This window comes from Spodoptera frugiperda, chromosome 29, assembly GCF_023101765.2.
Source record: "Spodoptera frugiperda isolate SF20-4 chromosome 29, AGI-APGP_CSIRO_Sfru_2.0, whole genome shotgun sequence".
Lineage (NCBI taxonomy): Eukaryota > Metazoa > Arthropoda > Insecta > Lepidoptera > Noctuidae > Spodoptera > Spodoptera frugiperda.
This window is the reverse complement of record NC_064240.1, coordinates 4,964,850-4,981,470: the sequence shown is the minus strand read 5'-3', so window position 1 is coordinate 4,981,470 and position 16,621 is coordinate 4,964,850. Positions and strand designations below refer to the sequence as shown.

At 37.7% G+C, this 16,621-nt stretch overlaps 1 protein-coding gene across 4 annotated transcripts; it reads right to left on the bottom strand.

Moving 5' to 3' along the window:
- Nucleotides 1-9,473: 9,473 nt before the first annotated feature.
- Nucleotides 9,474-15,132, bottom strand: LOC118268106 (uncharacterized). Of its 4 annotated transcripts, XR_007707381.1 has the most exons (4): nt 14,364-15,132; nt 14,178-14,281; nt 11,627-14,026; nt 9,474-9,656 (listed from the first exon to the last, which is right to left on the bottom strand). XR_007707381.1 is itself a non-coding variant. In XM_050706240.1 (3 exons), exon 3 carries the CDS (start codon nt 13,114-13,116, stop codon nt 11,755-11,757), a length of 1,362 nt encoding a protein of 453 aa, XP_050562197.1. In that variant the 5' UTR covers nt 13,117-14,026; nt 14,178-14,281; nt 14,364-15,132; the 3' UTR covers nt 9,474-11,754. The 4 variants fall into 3 exon arrangements, 3 of the variants coding, with proteins under 3 accessions (XP_050562197.1, XP_050562199.1, XP_050562198.1); XM_050706240.1 differs by having other exon boundaries at nt 9,474-14,026; XM_050706241.1 differs by having other exon boundaries at nt 9,474-14,026; nt 14,178-14,278.
- Nucleotides 15,133-16,621: the final 1,489 nt, after the last annotated feature.

The following is a 16,621-nucleotide window of genomic DNA, read 5'->3' as shown; positions in this document are numbered from 1 at the left end:
CTGAGCCTGCAATTTTATATATTGTGACGAGCCATTTTGGCTCTCTACGTCGACTGACGTATGACTGACGTCGATTCTCCGACTGCTGAGCAGCCGGTACCCTCCTGGGGTAATACATTTTTACAAGACGCCTTCATTATTGTTTTTGCTGATCACAGCTTTGCCTTTTTAGAGGTGAGGTCCTGGTATATTAAAGTATATATAAATATATATTAATGTTCTTTTTTTATTGTAAGATGTAAAGCATACCGTTCTCTTAGCCACAATGTGGCAAATCTCTAGATTGCGAGGTGTGAAGCAACTCGCAACCTACTCCTCCTCGCTCTTCCATATTGCACTCTGCGGTCGCAGAGTACATATGGAGGAACCCTCGGGGACGACCCTTCGCCCCAGCAGAAATTAGCTCCAGAGAGCAGTCTCTCCTATCCCAGTTTGACATGCGATAGGAGAGACTCCTTCCCGTACCCAGGGTGCACCAGCCAGCACTGCCCTTCCCCCCGGACGTATCTATTTATTTATTTATTTGGACAACCAGTAGCTGTTACATTGCAACTTACATCTAAATACTTATGTTATAATTAATTTAAATGCACAACATTTTAAGGTGTCACAACATGCACTGTAACATAACATAACAATGACACTGTATCAATCAGTAAGAAAAAATAAAATAAAAACACAAAATAAAATAGGACACATACAAAGTCAAAACAAAATAACATACATACAAACTTATAAAATTATATATAATATTTATGACAATCAAAACAAGTTAGGTTAACAAACTTAAAGAAAATTTAAACAATTTAATCAAATTTAAAGAACTAATAATAATTAAACATAAAAATGTATCAAAAAATAAAAATCAAATTCTTAACACAAAAAATATAGATAAAAATAAAACTATACATCGGCAATGTGATCAGTATGATCACTTAATAATCTCACAACAGTCTTTTTAAATTTCGGTAGTGTATCAGCGAAAATATCCACATCACCAGAGATTTCATTATAGGACCTTGACAATCGAGACAAGGCAGAAAAATCCTTCAAGTTGGTCCTGGCAGGTGGTCGATGCAATAACCCGGCCTTGAGAGTCACCTTTCTAGGAACACGAGCTGGCACACGCAAACTGAATATCCCCAGAAGTGGTGGACAATGAAACCCGTATCTTAAAACCTTGTACAGAAATGTCAAATCAAGAAGCCGTCTCCGAGTTGTCAAACTATTCATCTTGAAATGCCTTAATCTGTCGCTGTATGACTTTAATTGTTTTTGCAAGCCGAATGAGAAGGTGAGGTGTCTTAAGAATCTCCTCTGAATCCGTTCAATTCGAAGTTGGTGAACATTATATTGTGGCGACCATACAACACTGCAATATTCTAGGTTACTACGAACATAACTATTGTAAAGAGCTATCTTTGTAGCGGGTTTCCGAAATGATTTGGTGTTCCGAATGATGAAACCCAACATCTTAGATGATTTATTTATAATATTATCTATATGGGGTAAGAAAGTTAATTTGGAGTCAAGTATTACGCCTAAATCTCTTATTTCGGTTTTCTTTTGGAGGACTATGTTATTTATGTGATATGGAGTTTCAATAAGGCTGTGATTTCTAGTAAACGTTATATAAAACACTTATCAGTGTTAAATACCATTTTGTTACTAGCGCACCATTCCGTTAAAGCATCAAGATTGCTCTGAAGCAAGTCGCAGTCTGAAGAGTCTTTGATGGTTTTACATATTTTTAGGTCATCGGCAAAGAGAAAGGCACTACTGTGCTTTACGTATGATACAATGTCATTTATGAATATATTAAATAGCCATGGGCCTAAGTGAGAACCTTGAGGCACACCTGATGTAACTGAGTATGTTATGGATTCAAAGCCCTTTACAACTACATATTGTGTTCTATCAGATAAATAAGATTCAAACCATTCTAATAATGAGCCAAATATACCATATGATTCTAATTTCATTATTAAACGTCTATGGCAAACTTTATCTTCGTCTATTGAAAAATCCATATACACAGCAGTAACCTGTGCGCCCGCATCAACTGCATTCACCAACTCATTGTGATATGTTACAAGATTAGTGCATGTAGAACGAGAACTAACAAATCCGTGCTGCTCGTCAATAAACAATTGATTGGAGTGGCTTCTCAAATAAGGATAGATAAGAGCTTCAAAAGACTTAGCGAAAACTGACAGTATTGATATAGGCCTATAATTAGAAATTATTTCATTGTTACCACTCTTGTAAATGGGCACCACTTTAGCAATTTTCCAAGCAGTCGGGAATATACCCGTTGTCATGGATCTATTAATTATGATAAACAAAGGAAGACTTAAAGACATGGCGCATTTTGATACAAAGTATGGTGGTATTGCGTCGGGTCCGGCACCTTTGTGAATGTCGAGTCCCTTTAAATATTTTAGGATATTTTCATGACTGATGAATATTTTGCCAATACTATTAGTGTTTAATGGAGTAGTAGTAGGTGTTGTTTTATAGTCTGATGGTTTAATATAAGTAGAAGAGAAATACGTTGCAAACAAGTTGCATATGTCTGTTCCATTGGAAACACTTATGTCTTTTAATACCATGGTTTGCGGAATCTCAACTGTGTTACAACGCTTATCCTTGTTTTATCCACATCACCAGAGAACTATAAAAACACTTGGGAGCTTTCTTGAATGCAATGTATTCAATTCTGTCAAACATAATTAGCGTAATCAGTCGCTATGACTTTAATTGTTTTTGCAAGCCGAATGAGAAGGTGAGGTGTCTTAAGAATCTCCTCTGAATCCGTTCAATTCGAAGTTGGTGAACATTATATTGTGGCGACCATACAACACTGCAATATTCTAGGTTACTACGAACATAACTATTGTAAAGAGCTATCTTTGTAGCGGGTTTCCGAAATGATTTGGTGTTCCGAATGATGAAACCCAACATCTTAGATGATTTATTTATAATATTATCTATATGGGGTAAGAAAGTTAATTTGGAGTCAAGTATTACGCCTAAATCTCTTATTTCGGTTTTCTTTTGGAGGACTATGTTATTTATGTGATATGGAGTTTCAATAAGGCTGTGATTTCTAGTAAACGTTATATAAAACACTTATCAGTGTTAAATACCATTTTGTTACTAGCGCACCATTCCGTTAAAGCATCAAGATTGCTCTGAAGCAAGTCGCAGTCTGAAGAGTCTTTGATGGTTTTACATATTTTTAGGTCATCGGCAAAGAGAAAGGCACTACTGTGCTTTACGTATGATACAATGTCATTTATGAATATATTAAATAGCCATGGGCCTAAGTGAGAACCTTGAGGCACACCTGATGTAACTGAGTATGTTATGGATTCAAAGCCCTTTACAACTACATATTGTGTTCTATCAGATAAATAAGATTCAAACCATTCTAATAATGAGCCAAATATACCATATGATTCTAATTTCATTATTAAACGTCTATGGCAAACTTTATCTTCGTCTATTGAAAAATCCATATACACAGCAGTAACCTGTGCGCCCGCATCAACTGCATTCACCAACTCATTGTGATATGTTACAAGATTAGTGCATGTAGAACGAGAACTAACAAATCCGTGCTGCTCGTCAATAAACAATTGATTGGAGTGGCTTCTCAAATAAGGATAGATAAGAGCTTCAAAAGACTTAGCGAAAACTGACAGTATTGATATAGGCCTATAATTAGAAATTATTTCATTGTTACCACTCTTGTAAATGGGCACCACTTTAGCAATTTTCCAAGCAGTCGGGAATATACCCGTTGTCATGGATCTATTAATTATGATAAACAAAGGAAGACTTAAAGACATGGCGCATTTTGATACAAAGTATGGTGGTATTGCGTCGGGTCCGGCACCTTTGTGAATGTCGAGTCCCTTTAAATATTTTAGGATATTTTCATGACTGATGAATATTTTGCCAATACTATTAGTGTTTAATGGAGTAGTAGTAGGTGTTGTTTTATAGTCTGATGGTTTAATATAAGTAGAAGAGAAATACGTTGCAAACAAGTTGCATATGTCTGTTCCATTGGAAACACTTATGTCTTTTAATACCATGGTTTGCGGAATCTCAACTGTGTTACAACGCTTATCCTTTAAGTAACTATAAAAACACTTGGGAGCTTTCTTAATGCTGTATTCAATTCTGTCAACATAATTAGCGTAACAGGTAGCTGCAAGTTTCTTACAGCTTTTATTGAGCATTTTTAGCGATATCTCGTCAAGGGGATTTTTAAAATTCCTAAACCTATCCGTAAGGGAATAGCAGCCACCAGCGACGGGGAGGTTTTCTGCACGCACCAAGAAACCACCAGCTAGTAATAGCTACCCCGAGTCATTATTCTAAGCGGACGAAGTCGCGGGTAACATCTAGTAGCAAATATGATTATAAAAATTAAAACTACGTTTAAAAAAAACCGACTTCCAAAAACTAAAAACCCTAAACTAGAAACCTTAAACTAAAATCCAAAAAATTACTATCATTATACTTCCTGTGTCTACCCACTGGTAGTTTAGAAGTACTAGTCGGTGCCACAACCTCATAACAAAATATAACTTACCGATACTACCTAAACCTATATTGTATAATAATATGTATCTGCTTAGGTTTAAATATAATTTTGTTTAGTACTTGTGGCACCTTGTGGTTTTTAGTTTTTGGAAGTCGTTTTTTTTAAACGTAGTTTTAATTTTATTTTTTGTTTTTTAGTTTAGAATAGGTTTTAGGGAACAGAGAGTAAAATTCCATAAGAAAAGGAGGATTCTCCGACCAGGCGAGGTGATCATGCCTGGCGGGCTTCCTGCTCAACTGTTGTTCGTTGGGATTTTCTATGCATGTTTATTCGCATGTAAACTTCACATGTGGGATGCAGGTTTATTTGTATGTCGATAGTCTATGTGCGGCTTCATCTGTAACTTGTCAGGTGTCGCCACAAGGTATATGTAAATACTGAAGGTTTAAGTCGTAAGGAATGAAAATTAGCTAGTACATCTATATATTTAAACCTCAATTTAAGCCTTTAACTGCCATTAGAAAACTGTTGAAGGCAAATCCTCCACTAACGTAGGTCACCGGTGACCTACGTGGCAGATAACGTGTTAAACTTAATGAGATTTATTTTCTATAAGCAAATCTACCTAATAGCCTCAAATAATACTATTCTGGATCAATATGTAAGCATATTTTTGAAAGAAATTTCTTTGAACTCTTAACCATTGAAGAGTTTCGCCTTCCATCATCAGCTCTTTGAGTTAAAATAATGACCATCGGACATAAATCTACACTAATATTATAAAGAGGAAAACTTTGTTTGTTTGTCTACACTAATATTATAAAGAGGAAAACTTTGTTTGTTTGTTTGGTTGTAATGAATAGGCTCAAAAACTACTGGACCGATTTTAAAAATTCTTTCACCATTCGAAAGCTACATTATCCACGAGTAACATAGGCTATATTTTATTTTGGAAAAAAATAGGGTTCCGTAAGATATTTTGATTTTTCGGACACAAACTAAAAAAATCAACCAAAGAAGTTACTTATTTTGCGTACGCTGCCTAAACTACAAAAGATAGAACCATAAAATGTTATAATTAATTGTAGATCTTATAAATATCTACAAAAAAGTCCGCGACACACTATGTATATCTATGTCGAGTGAGGCACAACAACCACATTTTTATTTAAAAATCTTGAATTTTTTTTGGACTACATTTAAACGCATTTATTTTACTCATGCTATTAATCCTTATCAAGATAAATTATTTCATCAATAAGTACAGTTTATGTTGATAATATTTGGTCTTTGAATGATTAAAATTGGACATTTCGTTTTGAAGTTGTGGTGAAATTAAAATATTACGATTTCTGCTGCACGGCCCGTTGCGGTCGCCAAGGCCAGGGGTGCGCGTGCGGGAGAGGGGTGTTTAGATCTATGAGTAAGGTACCCGCGCGGCTCATATTTCATATTATAAATGCGAAAGTAACTCTGTCTGTCTGTCTGTTACGCTTATGCCGTTACGCCTAAACCAGTAAACCGAACATTTTGATGAAATTTGGTACAGAGATAGAATAGACCCTGAAGAACAACATAGACTACTTTTTATTGCAAAAAAATAGGGGAGAATGGGTAAAAATAAGGGATGAATGGTCTTATGGAAATTCGTCATTTTTAAAGCTGTAACAAAGGGGAGAGTGGGTAAAAATAGGGGATGAATGGTCATATGGAAATTCGTCAGTTTTAAAGACGTAACAGCAAAACTTTGTATTTAGACACTTAATGGGGAACGAAATAACATAGGCTACTTTTTATATAGCAAATAAAAAGGGTAGAAGGCGTTTTAATTTTGACCACCAACCACTAACACAACCACGCGGACGAAGTCGCGGGCAAAAGCTAGTGGTTGAATAATTTTATGAAATTGTCACAACATACATAGAGCTAATAATTTGAGAGGTGCCCCCGATTTCCCTGGCATCTTATCATCAGATGCTCACCAGATGGCCACAATACAAACTTAAAAGTATACTCTACCAAACAAAAAAAGAATCACGTAAATCGAAACAGAACTGTTTAAGTAATCGATGTTCAAATCTACGAACTATCGTGAAAATGACGTCAAGTACTTATAATGCTAATAAAATAAAACTACTGGACCAATCTGAATCAAATTTGAAATGGGACCTAAGTTGAGAAACTTTGCGTCGAACCAAAAAAAGAATCATGCAAATTGGTCCATAAACTGCGGCGTAATCGGTTTACATACATAAAAAAAAAAACATACCGGCCGAATTGAGAACCTCCTCCTTTTTGGAAAGTCGGTTAAAAATGCTTTGACTTTGAATTAAAGTACGTAAAGTAAAAACCTTTGAATAAAGTATTTTTGCCCATACGTAGTTATAAAGGAGAATGACCAAAACTCGGCCATGTTTCTTCTTAATAATTTATTCATTAAAAATCTTATCGTGAATTATAATTTCATGTGTGTAATCATATTCAGAAAAAAAGCATGGCATTTATTAGTACTTATGTCACTATGTCAGTTAAAAGTTATTTAAATGACTCCAAAACCGGCATTGCAGCGAGTCAACTATTGAAATGACATCTAAATTTTATTGTCATTAAGGATGGGAACCCGCTCCGAGAGAAACCGATTTTTTTAAATATTGATTTATCGTTCTTGGTATGATTTATTTCATATAGTTAAAGGACTCTATAAAAATCTAAATTATCATTTATTCCTATTTATTTACTATTTTTTATGAAGCACGAGCGAGCGTAAACGAGCAGACGTATCACTTGATGGTAAGCAATCGCTGCCGCCCATGGACACTTGAAATACCAGAGGCGTTACAAATGCGTTGCCGGTTTTTTGTTACAACACTGTGTTGCGGCGACGCATCGCAAAAATCTACGACGCCGCGTATCGTGGAAATTTCCGATGCGACGGCGCGTCGTAAGAGTATGCGACGCGGGGACACGCTAGCGTTCAGTGGGTATCGTGTATGGGTCGTATCCAATGATTTTTTTGCGTTGCGACATCGCATCCGATTGTTGTCGCACTTATTTTGATGCTTCCGGTTATGACGCACTTAAAAAAGAACGTCATTAGATGTTAGGTGGGGAGCGCCATGGCGGCCATTTTGACACACTACTGAGGACGTTCACTTGACCACGCGCCGTCGCCCAAGCAACACTGGTATACAGGTAGTCAGAAATAATGTTGTAAAACATTATTTCCTGACTTTTGGATTATTTTTTTAAATATTTTACTGTATTTTATTGTATTCTAAAATTCAAATTAACGGAACTGAATTGTTGATATTTTGGTATTGAAAAATGAAAATGTAACGGTTAATTCTTACTTACTATATGTGTTTGTATGCTACCTTAATGCAATAAAGGCTTCTTATGATTTACTGACCTTGTTTCTTTTCTAATAGCAGTGTTATGGATTCGCCCTTAGTATTCACCCAGTCCTTATAAATAACAAGGTATATGCATCTAGGCCTCATCTAGCTATTTGATATATTGACGTGTAAAAGTGTTATTTTATAACCTATTTACAGAAATAAATATCATCTATCATTTATTAATACACCTATTCCCCGAGCATGGTATGACAGTCGAAGCAATTTTAACTAACCGTTACTTTGATCTGTTTTGTCTTACCGTGGACGGTGGAGTGGATGACAGAAAGTAGCTAATGAAATAAACAAAAGAGTTCGGTATCAAGAATTGAAAATGTATGCCATCAAAACCATAGGCATAACCACAAAATACTTACATAAAATTCAGATTTCTCCAATCTGCCACGCTTTTGTGTAATAATATTTGTACTACATAATCTAAACATGATTATCTATCTTTAGTGTTGATTTCATTAAGACGCATATGGATGCGTCTATTTTAAAGTAAATTTATCTATAGTAAAGTGGGCATTCTCATTTAGTAGTATGATATTGAATGCTATTTAGTTAGGTAATCAAAGCTGTATTTTTAATAAATTTTCTTAAAATTATTTCTATGTTACTTTCTATTTCTAATAAAGAAAATAACGTGAATTCAAAAAGCCACGATACCCAACACCTTTTTCAATTTGTATTACACTTCAAATAAATGTGATATTATAATAAAGCTTTGCCCATTCAAAATTCACAACATAAACATTAAATCAAATGGTGCTTCCTCGCCTAAATATTTTTACTTTGGTTTGTTTATTTCGAGTGAAAAACGGGCATCTCTGGAGACTTCAGTGTTTTTTAAAGCGAAAATGATGCCTCGTCCGATTTCCTCCGCTGGAAAAAGACCCTCCATGAAAATAAAAAGGTTCAAGATATAAAAGCAATTCCATTTTTGACATACTCCCCGCCAAATTGTTACTAATGACGGTTTAGGTGATGGTAATTGAATGAAAGTGGCTTGTTACCGGGAGGCTTGGAAAGACGTGAAATAAAATCAAATTCCGGTCGTAGGAAGCCACAAAATATTAAATGATAATGATGGCTAAAATATACAATACTCACAATAATAAATATGTACGACTATTGTTATATAAATCTGGAATAGTGTTACTTATCAGTCTGTTACTTTCTTTCTTCTCATAAAAAGAAGAAATAAGCATTGATCACTACAGACACTTAACACGAATTGGTAATTACAGACTTATGGCGCATTTACATTAGTCGGTTAGACCGCATTCGGCTGCAGGCCGTATTCGGTCACGAACTAATATAAACAGGTATTCGTTTGGCCGTATTCGGTTTGGCCGTATTAATTCGGTGTATGTGAAACCGAATGCGGCCGCCGCCTTCAGTGACCGACCTAATGTAAACGCACCATTATAATGAGTCAACATTTTTTTTTCACAAACCTGCCAGTCAGTCTGTAGGAGCCCTAACGGGACCTTATAAATAAAACTTGTGGACTGTATATATAAACATAGGCTTTAATGCCGTTAAGAATTACATTAATTTAAATGGTCGAATAAAACAATGTTACTATACTATATCAACGTAGACCACGAGAAACAAGATCAGCCGGGTTGTCCTTCGACGGTACGTAGCTCCAGGTATGACCACATGTGCTCTCCTGTATTTCATTAACTCTGTTTCTAACAAAGGGTTTTAACTGGTTAGAAGGAGTAGAGAGCCAACCCAATACTATAGTGGAGTCACACCAGAATCTACACTTGTGAATGGGAATGGTGAGAGATTCCTGAACCTTAGTACACAGCCTTGCACCTAACAAGGCTCCACAAAGTTCAAGCCTCGGGATGGTAGTAGGTTTGATGGGCGCTACACGATTTCTAGAAACTAGAAGTTGTACACCTGTGGCTCCAACACTATTACATGACCGAATATACACACAAGCGCCGTATGCCTTTTCGGACGCGTCAGTAAAAACATGTACTTCGTGTGCAATAGAGTCTTCATGCAAAACCCAACGAGGAATCTTTAAATAATTTAAAGCCGTTATTGTGTTCTCAAACAAAAACCAAGCGTCTCTCACCTCGAGCGATACTGCGTCATCCCAGTCGTATTTATTCAGCCAAAGACGCTGCATAAGAATTTTGGCTTCGACAACGCATGGACCTACGAGGCCCAGTGGCTCAAAAATCTGACTGATAACAGAGAGGACATGACGTTTAGTGACTTTATTACGTTATATTTATTGTGTGAGTGAATCAGAGTCACAAACCCAATTGAGTCCTAGAGTTTTAGATTGAACTGGACTAAGACCATGCTCAGAAAATTGTAGTGTATTAATAGAATCATTATCTGTTACTATATATGTATTAATTTGTTTTAAAATTTCTATATTATTTGATCGCCACTTGCGTAAATTAAATTTAGCCGAAGATAGAACCGATTTTACCTTTTTTGCTATTTCTACAGTTTCAGTTATGGTGCTCCCCCCACTTAAATAATCGTCGATGTAGAAATCTCGCCGTATGGCGGACTCTACCCGACTATCCTCAATGTTATCGGCCAAACTTACCAAACACTTAGTGGCTAAATAGGGAGCAGACGCAGTACCGTAGGTCACTGTATTTAACGTGTAAGATCTAAGAGGTTCTGATGGATCAAAACGAAAAATGATTTTTTGAAGAGAGCGTTGATCTGGACTGAGCTGGATAGCTCTATACATCTTCTCCACGTCACCTGAGACCACGTACCTGTGCTGACGAAAACGTATCAAAATAGAGAATAGATCGTCTTGTACTACCGGACCGACCATCTGAATGTCGTTGAGCGACACTCCCGTACTTGTAGGGGCTGATGCGTCGAAGATTACGCGTAGTTGAGTAGTGGTGCTAGAATCCCTAATGACTCCATGATGTGGAATGAAATATTTTGTCATAGAGTTTTCAGGTGAAGGAGAACAGTCCGAGTCTAGTGTCATATGACCTAAGCGCTCGTACTCTCGCAAGAAATCACAATATTTACTATGGAAGGAAGGATCACGCTTAAATCGCCGCTCTAGGGATAGAAAACGATTCCTAGCATTAACATAAGAATGTCCTAGAGAGCTTGGATCTCCTTTCAAAGGCATTTTAACAACAAACGCGCCATCACTATTACGGACGGTGGTTTCAGCAAAATGTTGTTCACACATTCTCTCTTCAAGAGAGAGTGAATGTTTAGATGAGACATGGTCAAGCTCCCAAAATTGAGTTAAGTCGGGAGTGACGCTGGAATGATGGCAAAAATTAGTAGAAGCAGAGGAAAGATAACTAGATTGATGCGAAATACTACCAGATACAAGCCATCCAAATTTAGTTTCGCACAATTTAGGTAGATTTTTTCCTAAGTCTATCGTGTTTGACCCTATGACATTCCAAAATACTTCAGCCCCTACTAGGATATCGACAGCCGACGGAACGTTAAAGTTCGGGTCTGCCAATGTAAGGCCTGAAGGTAGAGGTAAATGTTTAACGTTCACGAATGAAGACGGCAGGACCTTTGTGATCTCAGGTAGAACGTGGCAATCAATATCTACAGAGAAGGCACAGCATCAAGACTCCATTGAGAGGTGACAAGACTGTGTACTGGTGGATACGTGATTATTGATACCCGTTACCTTGGTGCTCATACCGCGTTGTGACAAACCCAGTTTCTCCGCTAAACTCTGCGTGACAAAGTTCGCCGTACTGCCGTTGTCCAGCAGTAGGCGCGCAGTGTACTTCTTACCCGTCGCACTGGTCACGTTCACCAAAGCTGTGGACAGGAAAACATGCGAAGAGGTAGCAAGCTGCATAGAATTTGCTGAAAGCGCAACATCTGAAGTGGATGGCGATGCAGAAAGCAGTGCAGAAGGCAAAGTGGTTTGGGTTCGCTAGATTCTAAATGCAAAAGCGTATTGTGCTTAAGTTTGCAATATCTGCAATTTGAAAATTTACAATGCTTAGCAGAATGCCCAATGCGTAAGCAGTTAAGACAAACAGTTAAGTCTTTTGCCTTTTGTATGCGATTTTCTATAGATAACTTTCTAAAAGATTCACATTTATACAAAGTATGTACTTGGGAGCAAAGTGGACATTTACTATTTTTATTAATTTGATTAAAATTTTGAGGCTTAGAAGAATTATTTTTATTTAATTTAATATTACTATTCAAGGCAACAATATTACTATCCTGAATATTATTAATTACGTTACATTCCACAGATTCCAACCAGTCTGCTTTCCTGTTTAGAAAAGAACAAAATTGAGTAATTGTTGGATAACCTTCTATATTGTTATTCCTGTATTCCTCCCATTCACGACTTGTAATTAAATCTAGCTTTTTAACCATTACAAAAATTATGATGTCATCCCAATGCTGAGTGGGCCTTTTTAAATTTGCTAGTGCCCGAATATTTTTATTAATAACATCAACAAGACTTCTAATCGAGACACTAGATTCCTTAATTATGGACTTGACATCGAAAAATAAAGCTTGCAAATGATTAGCCACAAGCAGGTACTCATTGTTGTACCGCTCGCACAACAAGTCCCAAGCAATCATATAATGATCACTTCTAAATTCAATATTTTTGATTAAAGAGGCTGCAGTGCCCTGTAACGAAGCACGCAAATAATGAAATTTATTGATGTTATTTATACTAGCGTTATCGTGAATTAATGACGTAAACGTGTCACGGAACTCGAGCCAGCATTGGTAGTTCCCATCAAAATGAGGCAAATCAATCTTTGGCAAACGAACAAAGCTATTAGAAACATGTGCACCTGAGTCAGCATCTTTGAAGCCCGCCTCAGAACCAGCACCGTTGACCGAAGAACCGAGCAGGCTGCGCGTGAGTGCCACCACATTGAAGAACTGGCGGTCGAAGTCCTCACGTTCCACGAAAGCAGTCTCAGCATCGTCGGCAAGCAATTCGATTTCTGTCTGCAATTCATCAAATTGGCTATGTAAGGAATCGAACTTATTAAAACGTTCCTGCAGGTCCAATCGTTGCAACCCAGATATCTGTGCACTACTTTTAATTAAACTTAGATAGTTACTGTAAATTGTAAGCTTTGATTTTAGCGAACTACGTTTCCTAAGCAAAGTCTTTAAAGTGTCCGCCATTTTGAAGTGCAATTAACAAAGAAAAAATCACACATGTTTTGCAGTAAGGCGATAGATAGTAATAATGAGCTTCTTATTGAAAAAATGGCAAAGCAGCTGTGCGCAAACAAAAGGGACCGGTTCTAATGCAGAGATCGATCAAGGTCGCGTTAACACCTGTGTAACGGTGATTTGCGTGCGCGCAATTATGTTACTACAAATTACGGAATAATGAAGAAGTGTTGAAATAAAACACTACGTTAAAGCACTATTAGCAAGAAATAACTAGTGAAGGGAGAAATGTACTTGCTCAATGAAATAAGTGAAAAAAAAAAACGATTATTCACTAAGAAAAATTGGGAAAAAGTAACTTATTGGAACGTCTCACTCAAATAAGTAGTTATACTCCCAGAAAATGACTTCAGCTCCTTCCAAGGACAAGTACGCTGCACGGGGACGACTCCTTTGTCTTCAATGTTCGGTTTTCGGTGGCCACGGTGAAGTTCCACGCGGCATCGGCGATGACCGTTGACCGTTGAAAATGACGATGCGAAATCGACGAATTTTAACGACACGACTGGCGTTAATTTGGACGATCGAAGGACCAAACTGTAGGAGCCCTAACGGGACCTTATAAATAAAACTTGTGGACTGTATTTATAAACATAGGCTTTAATGCCGTTAAGAATTACATTAATTTAAATGGTCGAATAAAACAAGAAGACAAGTAAGTGCCCGTATTCAAGCGCGGTGATGAGTGAAGTGATGAGATGAGTGAAGTGATGAGTGAAGTGCGCGGTGAGGGCGGCCGCGGGCTCGCCAGCCGGGGCCTTCCCCCCGGCCTCCGCAGCACTCCCTTCGGTGGCCGTCGTAGTTGCTCGACGAGGTGCGCCGACATGACATTATTTAAATTTATTTTTCGTTTGGCCACCTGAATATAATAATTAACAATTAGATCAGACAAAATCTATATATCATGTAATTGTACAGGTGGGCTTCTGATATACATATAGTTCACTAGACGCACAAAAACTAGATTAGAATTCAATCCTTTTTCATTATGAACGAAAAAGAGATCTTACGTTGTGTGAACTTGCTCCCATGCTTTTGTCCTGTTCGTGTTGGTATCTAGCGATTTATTTTCAATAACTTGCGCATGTTCTTTGTAAAAGACACGAAATAACTGCTAAAACAGAAAAGACATTTAAATAATACAACCACTGTAATCATAAATAAATACCACACATTAAACAATTAACAAGACTTACCTTTTATTCTTCGACCCAGTTTATGGGGCGAACGCGTTTTTGGATCATTTTGAATATTGAATAATATTATAAAAATTAGTATTATCAAACAGCGTCTTGTGATGACACGCTTATGTCAGGTTGATAGTTCTGTCATTTATTTCTTTTTCGATTACATTCAATAGTTCTTCTTTTTACTTTTAAAATAAGTGTGTTGCCAGAACAAAGAATATAATAAGTTATATATATAATAATAAGTTCAGAGTAAAGAATGTATTGTAAATCCGAGGTTACTCCATAGTTATTAATAAGGTTCAATTTAGGAAGATAATACTTACTGTATAATAAAATATAAATAGGTATTATAATGAATTCATTGTCGGTGACAAGCTTCGTGACAAGCCGTATTTTGGCATTCTCCTTTGACATTCAATATAAATACAATAACAGTACAAAACATTTAAACTTTGTATCCATTATTATATTATTAATTAGGTGTCTTGATTGAATCAAGATGTCATGTACACGTTTTCCAGACTGTGATAAGGTTCCTGAAAGTAAAAGAACATTATTTAAATCTAAAACACGCGGTGGCAACGACAGCGCCAGCGATGGTACCGGCAGCCACCACAGCAGTAGAAGTGGCGGCCGTAGAGGTTGCAACTGGAAACTTTGTATGAAAATTATAATCGGAGTGCTGTTGTTCCTACTTTTGTTGTATATAATTGGTTTTGTATGTGTCTTACTAATTGACAATATAACTATAAGAGATATTAAGGAGTTATCAAAAGAGGTAATATTCCACATACTTACATAATTATTTTACTAATTCAAAAACCAAAAACCGGCCAAGTGCGAGTCGGACTCGCCTTAATGTCTTTTTTAAAGACATTAAGATGTCTATTATTCATCATTAAGAAAATGGTTTTTCCTCAAAATCAATCGTTTGAAAGTTAGACGCTTCCAAAGTGAAAAAATGAGTGTCCCCCCCCCCTCTAATTTTTAAAATAAAAGAGTGAGACAACTAAAAAAAATATATTATGTTGGAGATTTCAATAGAAACTTTCAATGAAAATTGGTTTGAATTTCAAAAACCGCAAATATAACTTTGTCGTTCATACAAACTATTTTATGACCCGGGTACGTCCTAAAACTGCGACCAGCCACCGAGGAATGGGCAGCAGCATTCTCAAAATTTATCGGTGACCTAACTGCGATCCCCAAGCCGCCTGCCAAGCGTGGGGATTATGGCAACCCCCCCCCTTTCACTATGAGCGACAACATAATTATACGGCCCCCAGTCCCCGGCAGCTCCGCTATTCCTGATCTAGGTAGCGGATCAGGTAACGGCGGAGCAGGGGGTGCTAAGAATCCCCGGCAGAGAAAGCGCTACCACCCCCGACGAACTTTGGCCCTGGCAACGCACAACATCCGCACACTGCGGACTGATGAGAAGATTGTCGAGCTGGAGGAAGAATTGAGCAAAATGCGGTGGGACATCTTGGGACTATCTGAAATCCGAAGAGAGGGTCAGGATACGATAATCCTAGATTCCGGCAACTTGCTCTTCTTCCGGGAAGGAGACCGTAAATCCCAGGGTGGTGTCGGATTTCTCGTCCGCAAGTCTCTCGTCAACAACGTGTGTGAGGTCGACAGTGTGTCGAACAGGGTAGCGTACCTTATACTCAGAATATCTAACCGGTATTCGCTGAAGGTCATACAGGTATATGCGCCGACCTCGACACATTGTGACGACGAAGTAGAGGCTCTGTATGAGGAAATTTCAAAAGCCATACACTCCTCCGAAACACACTTCACCGTTGTGATGGGGGATTTCAATGCAAAGGTGGGCACACGGAATAGCGATGAGTTGAGAATAGGGCCATTTGGATATGGGCAGCGAAACCATCGGGGCCAGCGGCTGGTCGACTTTATGGAGAGGGAGAGACTCTATTTGATGAACTCCTTCTTCCAGAAGCGACCGGCCAAGAAGTGGACATGGATAAGCCCTGATGGTTCTACCAAAAATGAGATCGACTTCATCATGGCGACCGAAAGACGTATATTCAGTGATGTCTCTGTGATAGCGAAGGTGAAAACCGGTAGCGATCACCGTATTATCAGGGGCACACTGAACATCAATGTAAAACTAGAGCGGTCACGCCTGGTGAAGTCCACGCTCCGCCCTGGACGTGCCCAGATCCAAAACCCCGAGCAGTTCCAACTCCAACTGCAAAATCGCTTCCAGTGTCTAGCTGATTGTGGAAACGTGGACGAGA